Here is a 20789-nt window from a genome sequence, read left to right on the forward strand (position 1 = left end):
TTACAAGGGCCGTCTCAATTAGTGGTGGCTAGTACATCATATACAGAAAAGGACAGAATCTAGGTTGTTCCTGAGATAATGAGATATTGTCAGACATGATCTATTTTGTCTCAGTGAATGCATGGACATTTTTCCTTTAAGTATAATTTTGTTAAGATAATGTAAATCTCTTTGAAGAGCAGTGAAGTGACACAGTGCAGACTGAAGAAACATATTGCGAGGAAAGCACATATCCTGCTTTGCTGAGTGTAAGGTTTAGACTCCTAGGATATTTTCTCATACAGCTGGACCTCTCTTTAGACATAGTGGCACCCTTTTTTTTAAAGTAGAATAAAATCATTAATGTTGGAAAAGACTTCTAAGATCATCAAGTTCAATTGTCTGCTTCTGTTTGCTGAGGTCTAAAGAGAAATATAGGGAAACCTAACCTTTCCATCAGAAAATCAGCAAAATACAAGACATGAAACAAGCTGTTTATCAGACCACGAGGTATCTTTCATTCTATAAGGGGGACTCTTTCCATATAACTAATTTGCATGTAGGCAACTCCAAAATTTAATTTCTTAGTCATATGAAGGGGAGACTAACGAAAAGCTACATGTTTTTTCTTACATGGAATTTGCTTTTGTGAGCTAGGAGTGCTTCTCTCTTCTACCTCCTTACTGTTACTTTGACCATGATTGCTTGTTCACAGGAACATATGCTTTCTAAAGATTGCCACCAACACAATGGATAATAAGGGCCAAAGGTCCTTTATTGTGGGAACCCAGAGTGCAGAGAATATTTCTCTGCCTGTTTTGAAGGGTTCTACCCCACTGGACAACACTGCTTTTGACCTTTGTCCATGGAGAAAATTGCCTATCCTCTGGGAAAAATAAGAATCTACACTGGTGTGAGCTAGGTGATACAATATTATGTAAGATTGTCACAGGATGAAAAATTTAGAGGTTTTGGGTTTATTAATATAGTAAGTAGATAAAAGCAAAAAACATCAAAATGGAGGATTGTTGCTGTTCTCCAGACCTTCTTCTTCTTCTTCTTCTTCTACTACTCCATATTCTGCAGTAGAAGTAGTTCAGGATAATTGGATAAAGAATTCCTCTGTTCCTGTCTGCGTGACCAGACAGTTTATTAGACATTGGCAGAAAAGTGAAAATATCTTTCATTTAAAGTTTTCATTGGGTGATTTACCTTTAAAAGGCTGTTTAATCTTGATCATTCGGCTTTTCCTGCATTCTCTGCTTCATGCTATGTCTGGGTCATGTCAGTTGCTTGTACTTCTCTGATAAGACTTAATAAACAACTACAGAAGGAAGAGAAGGCTAAAAGTCCCTTTTGTCTCTGACTCCTGGCAAAGACTCTGAAAAGGCCTCCCCCATCAGGGGAGACACAATTAAGGCTCTGGACTGTGTCACTTTATGTAAGAGTCAGCTCTTTAACACGCATGGTGCTTAGCAGTACAACGTTTGTCTGTAGCAGAAGTTCTAAAACAGGTGCTAATATGTCCATGCATGGGACATTTATGCTCCAAACAGAAGGTTCACATGACACTTTTGCTTCATTACACTCCTACAAAGTCTTTCTTGTTCTTGAATATAGGTTGTTGTGGACAGTGTTGCTTGTTCTCACTTGGTTCACTTATTTGCCTGTCAGACATTTTTCTTTTCTAAGGGCAATACATCTCTAATACTGCTCAGAGTTTTGAAAAGAGGGAGAGCAGAAGGATCGGGAAGTTAAAAAACAATCTGACAGCAAATATAGTGATGGAAGGGCTAGGGAAGAACACTTCATCTATTAAAGTTCAGACTCATACTTGCTGTCACCACAGTCATAAGCATGAGCACTACATATTCTAAGGAGCTGTACTCAGAATGAATGTAGAATCCATGTTGCTGGAGTCACCAAATTTCAAGAAGACCATAAGTAAGGCCTCAGCAGTTGGTACCATTTGGCAAGGTTTGATACCAAAGGCACTGCTCTGTTTGCTGCAGGAGGGTTTGTGCTGTGTGGACCATGCTGTATGATCAAAGTTTTTAGCAGTATATGAAATTGTACCCATAAGGTATATGAAAAAGTAAGGGATTTTTCTGCGCTGATAGCGAGAGGAAGGTGGCCAGGTGCAGTGCTTTATTTAATAACTTAAATGCTTGTCAGAGTGTGTCAAAGTGCTCTTTATGTCGAGAGCCATCTTGGATTGGAGTGTATTGATCATTTGTAATTGTCAAATTATTATTTAGTCATAATCTTATATTCCATATAGAACTATAAACAATATGAGAATATAAAATAAAATAATAAAACAAACCCTCCCATTGTTCCTATCTGTTCCAGCTTTCTTCCTTCTAAAAAATCTGCAGTAATAATAACTTTCCTTGGGAGAGCTGGCTACTTCTATTCTGCTTCCGTCGAGGACAACCTTTTGGTATTTTGGTTAATGCTTCTGCCAAATCTCTGCTTTGCCTGCTAGTAATGTGTAAAAGCAGCTATGGTCTCCTCCTCTTGCATGGCCAGTTTATTATACTGTGTATGTATCATCTTTGTTGCTGCTCTTTGAGGACTGTTTCACAAGCTGGATTTTCAACAGTCATATCACCCAATACTCAGATCTGTTTATTGGATCATGGCATCCGCCCAATTTTTCATGCAACATTCAACTGAGTGACCCAGTGTATGTTGTGTTTCCAGATTTTTTACTTTTGTTTCCAGAGTACTATATTCATCAAGTCACTGTTTTTCTCTCAGCATAACAAAGGTCCTTCAGACCTCCTACTAAGTTCACAAGGAACTATTATTTCCAAATTTTTAGAGACCTTTTTTTACTATTTTATTTTACAGTGGACTTTTCATAAGAAGGAGTTACCTAAATCTCACTTTTCAGTGTGGGAATATGTGGAAGACAATACACAGATCAAGAGAACCATACCATGACTTGAATGTAAAGAGGGAGAGCAGAAGGATCAGGAAGTTAAAAAAAAATCTGACAGCAAATATAGTGATGGAAGGGCTGGGGAAGAACACTTCATCTCTTAAAGTTCATGTTAAATCTTTCAAAATTATAATGACATCTTAGAGTGAGATCTTTCAGAATCTCAGGATGAACCTTTGCTTTCGTTCCTCATCAGACTCCTTATGCTTCTGTTACTCTTCCCTTCCTTTCTCCCTCTTTTTCTTGCACTTGACTTTTCGGCACTTTTCTTTTGTGTCCCAGATGAAACAGCCTAGTCTTCTCCCCAAGAAACCTTTTGGCTGCCAAGTTCACATCTTTTGAATTCCTCCCTAAAACCTACTTCATCAGGGAATTTTCACTTTTTATCCAAGCCAGATGCCTTTCTTGCTCTGAATATTTATTCCACATCTTTTCTTGTTTGTCTTAAGACCTGCATACCTGGTAGTCAAGGATTACCAGTAATTTTCTTTCTTGAAACACAATGAGAATTCCTTAAAAATTCACTATTTTGACTGAAATAGCCTAAGGGTCCCTCTATCATTCTGTTGCCATTCAAAAGCAACTCTTAAATAAAATAGTGTGTCAGAGGCAGGGAAGGGTGCAGGGATCACCTCACTAATGGCAAGACAATGGCCCTAAGGACTCCAAGTTTCTACAGCTGGCTTTTCTGTGTGGTATAAAATCACTTGAAACAGATAACTTTCCAATAAGTCTGCAAAATCATGTTCTTGGTCATACTGCCATGAATATTAAAGGTGTGCCTTTAACAGTGTTAAGGGGATAGAAACAGAGTTTACTAGAAAAAGAAACAGTCCCGCTTAAATCTCCTAGAATGTTACTCTACATTATTTACCTAGACAGCCGTTGTCTTCAAGAACTATATGAAAAATATCGTAGTTCCAAAAATAAAAATGTAATAACTGCTGCTGACACTAGCAGTCAGTTTTCAGGAGCCTTGAAAGGACATGCAACAAGCTCACTTGTCTCATTAAATTTCATCCTCTGTGAAATAGTGACTACAACTTCACTAACATTATAAGCAATATTTACGTAGAGATCAACTAGTGCTCTTCTCGTGTTTCATTTCAGTAAATTTCGATGGTGCTGTTTTGTGTTTCAGATCACAAATCACCATACCCATGTACAGATGTAATTCAAAGACATAGCAAAGATATTTCACCATCAGATGGAGAGTCTAATACTATGAACATAGTTTCAAACACACCTAATTTTGAAAGGACAATTATTTTATTCACAGAGTCATTATTACTAATTTATTACTAATTATTACTGTGTGCATTTTTGAGAGAAATCCACTTCTGACTTTTAAGTCAGTAAACTGGCAGTTGAGGAACAAATGGGACAATATTATTCTTTTCTTCTGGCTTGGACATTGTCATGCAGTGTGATCTAACGTGCTCATGTAAATCAAACGGGACTACGAAATTTATTGAGCCCTTGTTTTCCTCTTTCAGACATAAGCCAAGTGTTTAAGAGAAACACACACATATTGAATTTCTTAAACTTACTAGATGCCAAAGGATGTATCTCTTTACACTGGCATCTCATGGGAACAACTTCTGTGTGTCGTCAAATCGATCCAAACCTGTACTTGTCTCTGATGAAAACTTTGGGTGTTTAACCTCAGCTGACCTACAGACTTTGCCTCTCTCCCTTTCTCTCTCTCTCTTTCTCCTCCCTTGCCCACCCCCTACCCAAAATGTAATATACACATGAAAGCACTTCTCTGACTCAAGGCATTTGAAATATGAGAACTTGAAGTCACTACTCAATGTTACATTTTGATCACATTGAAAAACTAAAATTGACAGAACAACACCATTGCCAGCTTTCTTTTACCCATCAAGACTGTCAAACAAGAACTAAAATATATATTTACAATATTGTTGGGAACAGTATTAAAATATTTCAGACATTATAAGGAGAAAATACATATATGCATTCAAGGGTCGAGTTGGTCCTTCTCCTTTACCCCCGTATTATACAGTGTTTTCCCTTTCCTTGTGCTGTATTTCAAAGTCATTCTTTGGGCTTGCAGTTGCAGGCACCATGGGTATGACTGGATTTGCAATCCTGTGCTGCCAAAGGACACAGTGAGGAGAAGGGAACCAACTGCCTGCATAGCACACATCCAGAGAGGAGTTGCTTCAGACTAGCCTTAGTCTGCTTCTAAGACCTGAATGGTTGCACTGTTTGGACCATACCAGAAACATGCCGCTGTGTGAGCCTTCTTGCTTAATGTCACCAAAGAGGAACCCCACTTTGCTCCCTTTTTATCCTTCTTCCAGGTGAAGAAGGCACGTGGGGAAGACCAGGAATACAATATCAGAATTGCCCTCCTGATTGAATACAAAATGTAAATGTAGGCTTAATGTAATTTGGCTTATTTGTCCTGCTTTGAGTCTTCTACTCTTGAACGCAAAAGTGGAATTCGGATGGTAGAGATTTTTGAAGACCCACACCAACTCTACAAATTGCTTTTAATTTCTTTTAAAATATAAAATCCTTCATTGTATCTATGTTTTCACTAACACTGTGTTCATTTCCACTTTTAAAGACTTCCAGATAGTTTTGCCATTCTTTTCTTATCTGCAGCTTATTTTTTAAGATTTTTTTCTTTTGCCTTTATTTGGCATTCATTTTTATTTCTCTGCTTTCTTCTGTCTACTATCCTCTGCAGAAAAATCTCTGCTAATTATTTCACAGTACACTCTTACTTTTGATTCATTCTTCCTTCTTTTCCTTCTTCTATTAGTCTTCTGTTTCTTATCTGGAACCAGAATTCAATTTGTTTGAAAATTATGTCTAATGAAGTTATTTTAGAGGCACAAATATGGGATTTGGAATGGATACCTTTCGAGAATAGATAATGTAGGGGCTGTGGAGAAAAATACCTATGCCACAAATTTTATGCCCAGTTCTTCATGGAAAAAGGCATCCTTAGACTAATAAGGTAGAAGTCTGACCTGTATTTTGTTTTAGCTGTATTATTAAAAATAAAAATAATTAAAAAGTGTCCAGTGTATCCAAACAAACAGAACGCTCTTTCCTTTCAATACTGTGCAAATTCTCCTATTGCCCCTCCTCTCCTCTCCCCTCCTCTCTCTTCACTATTTCTTGTTCATATGTCTGTGAAGATTTGTTATGCACACACCACTGCAAAGCCAAGTGCTGGCTCTTTGCGAATTGTCTATTGTTCTGTGTGTTCATGCTTTTCCAGTTAGAAATACTGGCAAAATACTGGGGACTTTAGCCTCCATATAGCAGATGTAGTTTACGTCTGGTGTCCTGAACACACTCGTGGTGCTTCTGTGCTACATATTGGCCAGTGGTTAACCAGTGTAATAGAAAAGACTAATGAAGGGAGAAGTTCTAGCTTTTGAAGGTGAATTTTAATATTTTAAAATTTTGTACAGATTACATTCAGGTAGCATGATGAAGAACTTTAATAGTCTAAGAAATATATCTAGAGAAACATAGAGAAGAGTATCAGCTAACTACTCATAAGTGCTTTTTTTAAGGCCACAAAGAAAATGCAAGGAGAACTTGCCATCTAACACTGACAAGAGCCCATAAATTCAAACTGTACTTGTAGAATATACTGAAAAAGGAAAATTTTCATAGAACTACAGAGAACTACAACTGCAAACAAGAGTAGATATTTTTGAACATGAATTTTAAAATGAGTTAGCTGTGAACCAGACATTAAAGATTTCTTTTCATAATTAATCACATTAACTTTTCCTATGCTATTCCTTATATTGTTAATGATAGAAGGTACCTCTTATACAGCCAGAAAGCAGACAGGTTAATGAATCACTTGGAAAACTAAACACTTAAGAATTCAGATAGCCTTTTCAGATTCATTCGAAGGTGTTAAATTCTGCATTTCAAACAGCATTATGAGTTCTTTTGAGGGATTTTGATTGTGACAGTCTTTACTTCTGTGTATTCATGAAGTCCATATTCTCCCCTAGATAAAAGAGAACCAAGAGCAATAGTTATGCTAATGCTTTTTATATGAGTTTTGTTCTGGATGGGATTTTCAGTGGTACTGTGCAATTGGCCAGATATGTAACAAGTACACTGGACATATTTGGAAGACAGCTGTGCAGCTAGAGTGATGCTGGAAACCTTCTGAAAAGCTACAGCAACAGTCTCCTGAGAAAAATGGGACAGAGAGTAATTTTATTTCTGTGCAAAAGAGTGGTGTTTAATTTAGAGCATTTCTAAACTGCATTTCTGTACAGCAGATCAAGAACATGCTAGATCTTCACAAGCATGTTCAGCAAGTTATTTATATAGATCTTCTTCTGATGTCTAGAGTTTTCTCTAGAGTCAAAGAACAGACACTTCACCTCAAGTAAAGGGGGGGACAAAATTATTCCATGATGAAAACTCCCAGACAGTGAAAAAGAGTTGAAATCTTTGATATCTTACGAGCATTGTTTCACCTGTATGATTTCAGTGACGAGATGAAGCTTGTTTGTATTCCTAAATATTTGATATCCAATGCAGTCAAACTACATAAGACAAAACTGATTGTTCTATGGAACAAGCATTTACTACAGTATAATGTTACACAGTTCTTACTGCTGTCTCATTAAAGAGATACATAAGCAAAGGAGAAGTCTGTGCTCAGAACACTTGTGCTGGGTGAGAATGTTTACTGATTCCCTTCATTTTTGGAGAGGCATTTCGTTAGTATATGACAGTTGGTAGTTTAATTCATAATGGTATTATCACTCCAAGAATTATGCAGAGCATTTTATTCTGGGGTTCAAGGAAGTCAGTGGCTTAACAGAACCACATCCTAATTTTTTCAGTGCAGGTCTTTCACATATTTCCACATCTCCTAAAAACGTTTGTACAATATTTGCAAATTTTCTCATGACAGACATCTATCTGGTGATGATTCTTTCCTTGTCCTTTAGTGGGAATATTTTTATTTGTCTGATAATTGTGACTGTGAACCAGAAAACTTTCTTAGAACAAAAGCTTAACTCCTTCAAAATGTATTGTTATAGAGAACATTTTTGAGTGTCTGTTATTTCCAGCAAATATAACAAAAAAATATTTCTGAAAAAGGCTGTGATTCAGAATTGATTATCTCCCAATTTTTGGCATCCAGCAAAGGCAAAGCTGTCTTGGATTATAATGGCCTAAATTATTGGGAGGTTTCAACTTCCAGTTTTCTAAAGCTCTCAGCATTGGCTTGACTGTTTCCTTTGAAGTCAGCGGGAGCTTTGCCATTAGAAGCAGATTGTCTCCAGTGATGAGCAAGTATAAAAACACTAGTCTTTAACTCTGAAAAAACTACATGAAAAGAAGCTCTGAAGCTCCTCACTTTCACATAAATTTTTTAATCACTTCCATTGTCCAGTAGAAGTGTCATGTATTTGTCTTAATAAAAAAGAAAGCTTACATGCACTAATTTTTATTAATTTCTTTAAAAATAGTTTGTTCTCATATATACTACATTTTAAACTAAGAATGAATACAAGTAAGACAGGATATGATTCAAGGGAAACTGGATTAAAACTTAGAAGTTTGAAGACTTTTGATTAGTTTATAACATTTGCATGCTACTCTGCTTCTAGTTTGGGAAAAAACAAAGGTCCGAAGACTACAGAGGATTATTTTCATCATAACTTTTGACCTAGCTGGCACACACTGTAAAATCATTGGTTTCACAAACTTTTAAACTTGCTTAAATCTTGCTTAAATGAAGGATTTTGAAAAGTCTTGTGCTTTCAAACCTAACATTTAAAGGGGGTTTCACAAACTACCCACGGATTTATCTTCATGAAAATGACAGTTTCTCTATATATGCAAAAACTGTAAACCATAAACACAATGGTCAGTTTTGCTTACGAATATACTGCAACCACAGTAGACTGCAAACTGCTCAGATTGAAAAAGTGTGCATCTAAGCAATTTTCTTATTTATTTTGAAGAGGAATTTTTGGTTGACATTACCTCTGACAACATGATGCCTCTAAGCACTCTAAAGACTAATTTGACAAAATCTAAAACTGGATATTCTAGTTATGCATATTTAAAGTCAGGACTTGGAATTTCATTTTGAATTTCCTGTGAATCTACTATTTTAAAAATATTTACTTACATTTCTCGTCCATTTCCTGACATCTTAAAACCTCCAAAGGGACACTGAGCAGACAATGCACTGTAGCAATTAACCCTGGAAGAACAGGAAAATTACTTTTGACAGTGTGAAACAATTTTTTAACCTCTGAAAAATCAGTGGTTTTCTGTCACCTCTAAAAAGCCTACAAATGGTATCTGAGTAAAGTATTTGCAAAAATATATGTAGTTTGAAGTTCAGAAAAATGAAGCATCAAAAGCAACTACAGTTATTACCAGGTTACTAACACTCAGCAAGGGTCTTCAAGCAGAGAGACAGTCATATCTTTCTCTGATAGTTGCAATAGAATTCCTAACTCGTACATAAGCTCTCCCACAAAAGGTTATCCACAGCTAAATGTTCTGTAGGTACATTTCTGATAGATAAACTCAGGACAGCTTCATTACATATTTAGGAAATTTTGTTTGGTTCTATTCAGTTAAACCTTATTTTGCATTGTGGTTGAGAACAAAGACACAATAATGAGTAAGAAAGGAATTTCACAGGCAAATTTTTAGGTATGAATAATATTGGCAGAATGTGCACCCCGCTTCCTAGCGGAGAAGCTCTTTTTGTCTTTCAACCTTGTCAAATCAAATATTCTCTATTTTCTTATCTTATAATCTATCCTCCTGCTAGTCTACTGGTTTCAACAGCAGAGATTCTCTTCATGGTTAAGGATTCCTAGACCACCAATCACATAAGAGCAAATCCCAAATATTCCACTTCTAAACTTTCTTCCATATAAAGAATACCAACTCCTAAGTCAAGACAGCTAACTTGTTTTTAGAAAGCATATGTTCTTTGATCACAGGACCTGGGCAGGAATTTGTGCTGGTTGTGAGTGCTTTCAGATAAAATGTAAATTGGACACAGGTTTTGTGTTCAAGTAAAATTGGTTGTTCTCCTTCTGATGCATTGAAATAACTGTAGGGAAATGCAGGTCTTTGTCAGTGATAGTCATTAGACCCTGCTATGCCTCCAAGCTTTCACTCTTTCATCTCTTAGCTTTTTCTTTTTCAGTTCCATGTAGGTTGCCTCTTCTTTTCCATTGCTGGAAAGAGTTGCCTTGCAGTCATTCTCCCAGCTTGTATTTCCTTTCTTTATTCAATCACATTTAATCAATCTTTCCCATTACAGATGGGTGTACTGCCCAGGCTAAGGGCCACTGAACTTCGGGTAATTAATGTCTTTACAAAACACCAAAACTAATCTCATAAATTATGTATTGGGCTATCCCCAGATCCTGAAGTAAAAGAAAAGGGCACTCTCACCATATTATCTTTTGTTTCCTTTTCTTTTTAGCAAGTAAATATCCTGTTTTTAGACAAAGTTTATGGGAAAATTGTGTGAAGACTTACAAGAAGTAATTATTTAGTAACACATTAAATAGGGAAACATGCAGGAAAGATAAACAGAAGAGACCTCTATAAAGATGACAAGGAATGAACATTTTAAAAACACCACCCAAAATACTGTGACTGTGTCTTCCAATTAGTGCCATTGACATCTGCAGATCTAAAGGAAGAATTTAAAAAAAACATTACTTACCATACTGTTCCAGCCTGAAGAGCAGTTGCAAATGTCAGTGCTTTATCAATGTCTTTGGTAAAAACTGCTGCTGCTAAGCCATAGGTAGTATTATTTGCCCTCTTGATAACTTCGTCTATGGTTTTAAACTTCATGATTTGTTGAACAGGTCCAAATATCTGTATTAAACACATGCAAACATATGAAGTGAACTAGAGTAACTTACTATTTGAAGTAATTTACATATTTTAAGTTTATTTCTGTCAGATGGCCTTATTCCCGAATCCATTCAGCGAAGAGCGAATAAAGTTCTAAAAAATACTATAAATTCACATAAAGATTTTTATAATATGAAGCACGTTGAGGAAGTCTATTGTAAATAATTAATAAAAAATCAATAAATAATGAAAACAAATAAATAGCAATTAGAAGGCACACACCATAAAGGTAGTTAACATGATGTCACAGCATGCTACCTATCTATACTGGTTACCAACAAACTCGTGTTTTCTGGACAAGCTCCATTTTTAAAGTCAGGAAAGACATTCGGTTTTTCCATCACCTAAATTTTCTATTAGACTTTTATGCCTGCAGGTAGCTGCACAACTGCAGCAGGTGAAACAACTAATTCTGTTTTTCATATGGGTGTCAGGTAAGGGAATAGTCCCTCAGGTTTGGCTTTCCTGCTACCATTGTCCAGTGTTCTCAGCCAGAGGTGCCCATGCCTATCCCTCAATACCAAGACTGTGCAGGCTGGGGGCGCATTACAACATCTAACTAATTCTATTTCCATAGATTGTGAGCTTTCTACTTGACTGAATTTTTACTGCTGGTTTATAAATGGAGTTGTAAGGATTTATATAGATCAGAAAACCGCTTAACATTCCCATGCTGTTCAAGCCGTGAGCTTCAAAACTTTTACATTCTTTAAACTGTCTTGGCTATCTGGGGCTTCATTGTTCATTACACTTAAAATAATGTGAGAAGCAGCTCTTATACTGCTGACCAAAGTGTAACTAATAGAACTGTGAAAAAATCATAACTCTGTGCTGTTTTCTACTAGACTCATACAATGGTGGAAACAATCCAAATTCTGTCTCATTCATCTCTATCATGTTTTACAGCTCTCTCCCTGTCACAACTAATTCTAAATGCTGTGATGTTCATTTTAACTCAGGCTGTTGACTCTTGCTGGGTGTAGTAAGTATGTTTAGCAGACCACATTAGCTTTCTAGTATGAAGAAGTATAATGGACACCAATTGCAGCAGATATTAATTAAGATGAACGTAAAAAAAGAAACACAGCGAAGAGGTCATGACTGGACTTTGAGTCTTTGTTCAGAGAACTAGCTGACATGGCAGCTCAGCACTCCTAAGTGTCTCTGTTTCCTTGCAGACAATCACTGATACCCTAGCACAGTCATCTTAGTTGGAACAGTAGCAGATTCTGCAATGATGTGTAGATAAATCTGCAAACTGATGTAAGTAAAAAAACCCCATGAGGCAAAAAGAACTGCCACAAACAAAAGGCCTCTGGAAGCACAATCCAGCTAGTTTCTCATATTGCAAAATAGCTGCCTGGTGCATACAAGCACCAAGTAAGTGGTTCCTTAGGCAGTGCAAAGTGTTCACAAGTTGTGCCTCCAAGGTTTGCATCTCTGTTACAGGTCATTGTGACTTTTATATCAGAGACATGGACAGTATGGAGCAATGAAAACAATCCAAACCTCAGTATTTATCTACTGCAGAAGCCTTTGTTGGCAGGGCAGCCTCATAATCCGCTCCCTCCTTGAGCAGGCTGGTGAAATGGGCACCAGAAACCAATAAAAGCCCTTTAAACACCACCAGGATGGAACAACAGGTTTACTGAGAGAATTTTCATATAGTCACTTGACCTTCTAACTGGATATTTTGTACAGACATTTAAAGAGACGACTTTCAGTGAGAGAAGAGACCACTGAAAATTTATTTACCTCTTCTTTGGCGATGCGCATATCATCTGTGACATTAGAAAAAACTGTGGGCTGGATGAAGTAACCCTTGTCTCCCCATGGACCTCCTCCACATTCCAGTTTGGCTCCTTCTTTTTTGCCACTCTCTATTAGATCCAGTATTTTTTCAAACTGCTCCTTATCAATCTAAATGGAAAGATATTTCAAGGATGAAAACAACACACACTGACAGGCGTTGATCTTCTAGCAGTTAACTTAAACCTGTAGCCCTTTGAGGTGGAGCAAAATATGGCTTTTTCTCTGTGGCAATAGACCACAGTGAACAGAGCTGATACAGGCTATCATTTTTTGTCTCTAGAAAGAATTATTCAAAACATAACAAGGGATTTGAGGACAAAGAGAGATTTTTCACATAATTGCCACAAAAGAAATGCAGCTACATCCCATGATCACAATTTTCCTTTAAATGGGATCATACCAGTTCTAAAAGGAGTAACTTTGCTAATCTGTAAAATAGTTAAGTGTTGGCTAAAGCTTGCTAAGGAGAAAAAATAAGTCAAAAAAGGCAAATTATGAGACTAGAGGAGAAAAGAGTCTTTATGCTCATCCAAATACTTTCATTATTGCTTCTTCACATGTTTAACATCCTTATTTTTTTAGTAGAAATGTATTTACTTCTCTCTTTTAAATTGTTAACATGAAATTCAAACTCATGAAAAAAAGCCACAATAACATGAGAGAGAATGTCTGTTAATTTTATATTAGCTGTACACCAGACGCCTGGAGTTTACTTTTCTGAATCTTTCTGCCCTTTGTCTTTTAAATTTATTCAGCTGAATTTATTATCTTGTATCAAAACATGTTCCAGGATGTCCAAAAATTATTTTCAAATTGCCCAAATCTTCTGTGGCTTGGAGTGCATTTTTTCCAATTTACTGGGTGTCTTTTATTACACAAAAATACTGTGATAACCAATAAGGAACACATTACTCTATCAAATGCGTGGGAGTGATTTTGTCTCCTGCCTTTTATTTGTTTCTACTACAGTGCTTTTATTCCATATCCTGCAGTATAAGATGGTATGGGAATAAGACTAGATGAGAACTATTGTAACAGTGCTCTGAAGTGCTCCATTGAATTCACAGATTTGTGATAGCTATACCTCTAAATGCTTCATTTTAACATTCATTTGATGGGAATGCTGTTGGCATAATCTTTTAACAAAAGCAGGGAAAAAACCCAAACTCTTGCATTTTAATTGTGTAGTATTCTAAAACTGAGAGCAGCATAATGAAAGTCTAGCGCCTTGAAAAAGGGGAAAAGATATTGAAACTCTCATTTTTTTAAGATAGGCAGTTGCAGTGGCACTATCTGAATGTAAAGTTAGCAAGCTAACATGATATGGGTGATTGTACTTGCACTTTCACAGCTGTTGTATAGGAGCTTTCTCAAAGCATTTGAATTTATTACAATTTTTCCACTTCAATAATAAAAAGAACTAGAAAAGAGAAAGACACCTTAGGCCAATGATGTTGGCACAAACAATTGTACTCCAGACTAACCACCAGAAAACTGTTCTTAGCTTTGAAACCTACTGCAACTGTAGGTTTAGAAATATATTAAATTGTGATGTCATGACAGAATTATGCTGGAAACATGTAATATTACTCACTTGAGGGCCTTGCTGTACACCAGGCATTAAAGGATTCCCAAGAGTGTACTTCTTTGCTCTTTCAATGCTCCGACGCACAAACTCATCATAAATAGGCTCTTCCACAAAAATCCTAGATCCTGCTATACAACACTGTCCCTGGTGATAGAACAGACCAATATGGGCAAATTCCACAGCAGCGTCCACTGCAAAGAAATGCGGGGTTCATCAGATCCTAAACCTGAATTGTCACATCATAAAATCTTTACTAACCTTTGTCACCCATCTAATTTCCCTTTGTAGTACCTTTTTTTTTTTTTTAATGGCCCTTTAAAAACAGATATACAACCATTTACTTATGTCCAAACTACCCTTATCTAGAGCATCATGGTACACCAAGCTGAACACACATTTAGATGTTCTACGGGAAATTTAGATTTAACATTTTTTGCCCTGTCAGGAGTGCCAAGCAGAATATTCAGGCAGAAATTTAATAAACCTGTATAAGATCCATCTATCCACTTTTCGTTCTTCATTCTTGTTTCATTAGGATGATCATAAATTACATTAAGAGTGAACAGGTTGTCAGAGGTCCACATCTACTTAGGAGCCATCGGTTTTGGTGGCAATCTAACTTAAATTATGGCATGACCAGAAAACATTAAAAAGTATTCCTTTATTGAAAAGGTTCAAATCATTTACTGATAAGAAAAGAAAAAGAGCATTGGATTAGCAGTAGTAGTAGTTTATATAATAAGATTGCTACTAACAGTCTGCATCTGCGAATATAATGTTAGGACTTTTTCCTCCAAGTTCCAAGGTAACTCTCTTCAAGTTGCTCTTCCCTGCTGCTTCTTTAATCAACTTGCCAACCTAAAAGTAAGGGAGAGGACAGCCTCATGTCAAAAAGTTTTTAATGACCTCTATAATACTTTTCTGATTTCCTCAAAAGTGCAAATCAGTTCAGAGGTGTCTATAATCCCAGTAATAAAATGAAATATAAGTTAAAATAAAACAAATGAAAGGAGTCGGGGTGCAGGGCACTTGTACCCTATGACCTAGAAATGTTTTCTAGAAGAGTTTCTCCCTGTACCCATTCAACTGCCAAAGATACATGGTGCTTTTTTGGTTACCACCACTCTTCTTGCATGTATCTGTAATCTATAGCAGGCACAGGTTGCTGCTCCACCAGTTACTCCCATTAGGTTAAAATTCTCTGTTTTATGTGTGAGAAAGTGCTTTAATGCACAAAGTTTATGATACAATCTACATTGGCTGCATGGACACTCTTCCTTATTTCAATTTCTCCCTTAGATGAATGAAGAGGAGGAAATGGACACTGCAAGGTAGAACCCCTACCCCGTTTTTATCTACTGGTGACATAATTAAAGGAACTACTTATTATGAATTGCCCTGGAAAAACTGTGAAGGAAAAGTCTGCTTGCAGCTCTCATGGCTTTTGTCTGTAACTGCCTGTGCGTAGCAACCATCAGGGAAACTTCCTCCCTCTATCAGCCTTCCTGTCACCATTTCTCTTTGCTAAATTATACTGCTAGAAGAGAACTGTCACCAAACTCTATGAATACACCCTCTGGTCCATCTGCCTTTGGTGGGTCACTGGGCACTGGGAACAGTAGTTGTCACTGTCTATTGGTAACATCTGTGGGATATTTCTCAGATGTCAGGGTTTTGGGTTGTTTTCTTTTCCCATTACTGTAGAGCTGAAGGTTTCTGAGAGAAAACATAGCTCTTGCATTCAGTGTGTACTGATCCCTGACATAAGGCAATGATATTTATCTTTGCAGTTTACATCCAAGAAGTTAAAAGACCAGATGGCAGCTTTTCCATTTAGCATGCATGCAGTCAGACAATATAAAGAGCTGTATCAAGGATATTGCTAATCCTTAATTCTATATATAGCCTGCAAAGAGAAATCTTCATTTATAGTGCTCCCAGTTCTTCAGAGTGACAGTGAGGGAAAATTAAAAGTGACCTTCCTTTTAAACAAATACATATTCAAACACTCTTCTAAGACCACCCAGATGGTCCTAAGTATCACTGTAATACCAAAAAGCTGTCACCTCACCTAAGCATGTGCAGACCAAAGAATGAGATTTCTTAGGTACCTTCCTGCCATCCTGTTGTTATTAAACTTAAAAATAACAGAACTTCTTAAGAAAAGATGTAAACTATGTTATGAAAAAGTTTTGGTTTGAATGAGTAAGACTTAAAATAGCCTTGGTATACTAGAACCTACTGTATCTCATGGACTGTCTTTGTTTGAAGGGCTTTCCAGCAATACAAACATTGTTTAAATATGTTTAAAGTTAATGATAACCAACAAATCATTAAACAGACTTTGTTTAACACACCCACAGCCATAAGAAAGAAGAGAGTTAAAATAATTACATAGAATAAGTTAGACATTAAATCATTGCTGGGAATCAGAGGGGCACATTTCCTGCTTATATTCTCTTGCATTCATTATAGTACCTCTGTGGAGCCTGTGAAAGCTACTTTATCTATATCCATGTGGTGAGAAATTGCTGCTCCAGCAGTGGGTCCAAAGCCTGGAACAACGTTCACAACTCCAGGTGGAAATCCTGCCTGAATTGGAAGAAGGAATGCATAAATTTGAGGAAGGATAATAACTAGACGAACATGTGTCACACAGTCTTACTTCTGTTTTCAGTTCTCTGGTCACCTTTTCTCAGCCATACACTTATTCTCAGCCCTAGAGGCCCAAAAGATTTCATTCTCACGTGATTTACACTTTCTTTCACCTGTCTTTTAGGTTATTGAACTACCTCTTTTTTTTTTTTTAAAGAACATATTACTTTAGTTCTTTGTGAGTACATTTCCAAAGAAATATTTTTATTTATTTTCTCACTCAGATGTATAAAAAAACATTGCTTACTTTCATATCTGCTTCATTAAAGCTGTTTGGATCAACATATGTACTTGCTGGCTTGAGCATATTAATAACCATGCTAGATGGAATTTAATTAATGATCCACTGACTGAAATTTTATTAAGAAAAACCATGGAACTCTGGATGTAGGTTGAAAGTTTACAGCAAAAAAGAGGCATGTCAGCTACCAAGTGAGAAAAAGCTGGCTGAGACATGCGCAGTTTTAATATCTTGCACATTTTTTATGCAAATAAGCTTTTTTTATGGCTCAAAACAAATGTATTTCTTCTCATAAATCCTGTATTAGATATGTTCCATTCACAGCAAAATAAGCTATTTTCTTCCAGCAGGTTGTCAGGCAAACTCAAGGATATGTAAAGAGTAGATGGAATTTTTGTTGGTTTGTGAAGCAGCTGTGCAATCTCAATGGCACTTTCAGAACAACATAGAATTAAAATACCAAAAAGATTCATATCCTGCATTATCATTTTAATAAGTTTCTTTATAGCGTTAAATAGGACTTTGGAATTACATGCAAAAGTTCCACTTTTGTTTGGAAAATGGTGAATTTTAGGTGGTAAGTTAGAGCTGCTATAACTCATGTCCTGCATTTTATATATCAGGTTGTTACTTTTATTCAAGCAACTTTTATTCTTTACAGTTTCATGCTCAGATACAGTCTGTCAATCCTTGTTAAGCTCATTTAATTTTCCAGATAAATATTTACCCTGAAATTGATGAGACAATGAGGTTCTTTCCATTTGCTTAGCATTGTGTTACACACTTAATTTGTACAGAAAAGTCTCACTTTGAACATTTAATTTCTGTGTTTGTTTTAGGAGCTCTTCTCTATATATTAGCAAGGGAGCCTTGTGAGTGCTATAAAGAAGGATAGTGAAAGTTACCAAAAGTGACTATATATATATTTTTTTTTCTTTGAATGTGGACACTTGGGAACTAGAAAGTTGAATTAGACCTTCAGATATTTTCACAAGTCTAAAGCAGCTATTGAAGTAATCACTGGCAGGGATTTGGGCTCCAACATTTTTTGGATATTCTGGATACTGATCATGTTCCCACTTATGAGCTTTCCTTTTAGGAAATCAGAACATTAGAATGGATATTTCATTAGATCACAGCAGAATTGATTACGTTCTCTGTGAAGTTACTTTTTTCAGAGAAATACACTTTCTGATACTTACTGTTAAAAATTAATAGAGAAGGTTTCTCTGATATTTTTTAAAGCTATTACTCCTCCCCAGTATTATCTAATAACATTTACTATGTGATGCAATAACAGCAAGTCTTGGTTCCACCCTGATAATCGTTTAGTTTCTGTGTAATATTAACTCACAACCAGTCAGTATACTCTGGTGAACCGCTGTTTTGAAGCAGAATAATAAAATGTGCCTAGTCATTTCCACTAGAGCTCTGCAAGGTTACTGCACTGGCGATTATTGACATCTTTGCCAACTTTTGAAACATCTTAGAATACATTTGTTGATTTTATTGGGAAGAAATCAAAACTATTTTACTGTTGTCTTTGGGTGTTTTCTCAACTGGGCATAATAGTTAGCTTTGAAGATACTAACTTTCAGAAGAAACTGGCACACTCCTTGTTTAGGAGTACAGAGTGCCTTCTTGCAGTTACTGTGTGAAGAGAGTTCACAGGTTTGGCAGCAGTCACCAGTTTGATTTTACAGCTCCCTGTTAATAAACTCAGGTGGATGAAAACTTTGTTCAGTTGGAAAAAAAAAAGCAAAGCTGTACAAACAGGTTCTTTTCTGTGATAACTATGCTAATAAAGTCATTGCCATTCACCTCCGAGTACTCTGCACTTGACTCCTTGTTTACTTTTGACTTTGAAAGGTACTGTGCTTTTGTAATACAAATATATTTGTTAACGAATGAAGTTTATTAAATTGTTGTTGTGGGGTTTTGTGTGTGTCTGCTGGGGTGAAAGATATGCATGCTTTTGCTCTGGTTTGGCTTTCCTGGTTTACAGCAAGGTAAGTTCCACAGTGCAAGGCTAGGCATGCAATGAGCCTGGCTTATATTACCTTTGTGGCATTTCAGCTGCAGTATACTCTTACACTTCTGAGAGGAGCAAATAACTCTGTTGTTGGTGACTTACCTCTTTAATTAAGGATCCCATGTAAAGGGCACTGAGTGGAGTTTGTTCTGCTGGTTTGACAACCACTGTGTTTCCACAACAAAGGGCAGCAGCAATCTTCCAGATGAACATAACCAATGGGAAGTTCCACTGAAAGACAGACCAGAAAGTGTATCCTATTTCTAATACATCACCAAAATGCCTCGGCTTTTTCTATTATAATAGTGCAAGTTGTCAACTGGGTGGTTGAACTTTTTGTTGAATTCCTTTCAGAATGAAGATGTTTTGAAAAAACAACTGGCAAGCCATGTAATTCAAAGACCAGTGATTTTTGTATATATACAAGCCCAGGGGATTCAAGGTTTTAGTTAAAACCTCAAGAGACAATAGGTGTACTCCTTTAACAAAGTAGTACAGAGTTGTTGGATTAGTGGTGCAGTTGGGAGCTTTTCTATCTTAAATGGTCACATCCATCATCAATTAACTTTTCTAAGGGAGACAAGGTAATAACACATAATGCTGCCCCTGCCCTGGAGATTTCGCTGGCATCTGTCTGTTGTGGGCAGTTCAGACAGATTGAAAGGCAGCTGCCTGCTTTGGATCACATGTTCTGCAGTGTGAGAGACAACATGACCAGGGGAAAACAACTTTTCCCTTTTGAGAATATTGACAATAGTTTGGGAAGCATTGAGGCCATGAGCCTCGGCTCAACAGACACCTTATTAGAAATGGGAAAAAAGGCAGTAGAGATAGGTAGTTACCTATCATGTCAGAAAGGCTAGGAGGAAAATACATGCAACACTCCTTTTTTTCTCTCCTTGTCTCCTTTCAGTCTCATGCCAGCCCCAAAAATAATAGGAGCATAAATAACTTAAAGTGAGGGATTACAGGGTTTTCTGCATATTCATTGTTAAAGTGGAACTGAGTAAGTGAAAGAAAGAGGAAATGGTGAGCTATCAAAAGTGGTTTGTAACATACACATAGTCCTCACAGTTTTGTTTTTTGTAGAAACCTACAGCTGTGTTTATATTTTATTTATTTATATATTTATTTATATATTTTGATAGAGAGAAAATGAACTCAGAAATACTTAACATTTTATAAGGGAGGTCAGTGTTTGTACTAACGGCTGCTTATATTTCCAGGAGATAATTCTATTTTAAATGGCCACATCTAGTGTTTCTAGCTCTTTAGCATATCTTGACTGAGTGTTTTACTTGAAATGTCTTGTGTCTGACATACAAGAGGATCTAAACCAGCAGTTTCCCGAGCTCTCCTGGACACTGGATACAAACATATTTGAGCAATGTTCTCCAAATCAATGTGGTGGTCTAAAGATATAGCAAATGTTCAAGATCAACTTAAAGACATCAGGCAGGACCCACATGTCCGCGCAGACCTTATAGACAAGATGACTTTTTCAGAATCTGTTGAGTTGCCAAGAAGGTCAGGTGAGGCTGCTCGTAACTGCCATGTGCAAGGGGGTGAGTGGATTAGGAGTGCCTAGTGCATACAACTG

At 36.7% G+C, this 20789-nt stretch overlaps 1 protein-coding gene across 2 annotated transcripts in view; it reads right to left on the reverse strand.

Moving 5' to 3' along the window:
- Nucleotides 1-6338: 6338 nt before the first annotated feature.
- ALDH1A1 (aldehyde dehydrogenase 1 family member A1) overlaps nucleotides 6339-20789 on the reverse strand; it is a 43331-nt gene continuing 28880 nt past the window's right edge. For both annotated transcript variants that reach the window (XM_010393066.3, XM_019281861.3), the window contains 8 exons: nucleotides 19292-19420; nucleotides 16740-16853; nucleotides 15017-15119; nucleotides 14268-14452; nucleotides 12617-12781; nucleotides 10665-10822; nucleotides 9096-9170; nucleotides 6339-6941 (listed from right to left, as the gene is read on the reverse strand). In XM_010393066.3, the coding sequence (XP_010391368.1) occupies nucleotides 6869-6941; nucleotides 9096-9170; nucleotides 10665-10822; nucleotides 12617-12781; nucleotides 14268-14452; nucleotides 15017-15119; nucleotides 16740-16853; nucleotides 19292-19420 (1002 nt within the window). In that variant the 3' untranslated portion in view covers nucleotides 6339-6868. The remainder of the gene's footprint in view (nucleotides 6942-9095; nucleotides 9171-10664; nucleotides 10823-12616; nucleotides 12782-14267; nucleotides 14453-15016; nucleotides 15120-16739; nucleotides 16854-19291; nucleotides 19421-20789) is intronic.

This window comes from Corvus cornix, chromosome Z (assembly GCF_000738735.6).
Source record: "Corvus cornix cornix isolate S_Up_H32 chromosome Z, ASM73873v5, whole genome shotgun sequence".
NCBI classification, from domain to species: Eukaryota; Metazoa; Chordata; class Aves; order Passeriformes; family Corvidae; genus Corvus; species Corvus cornix.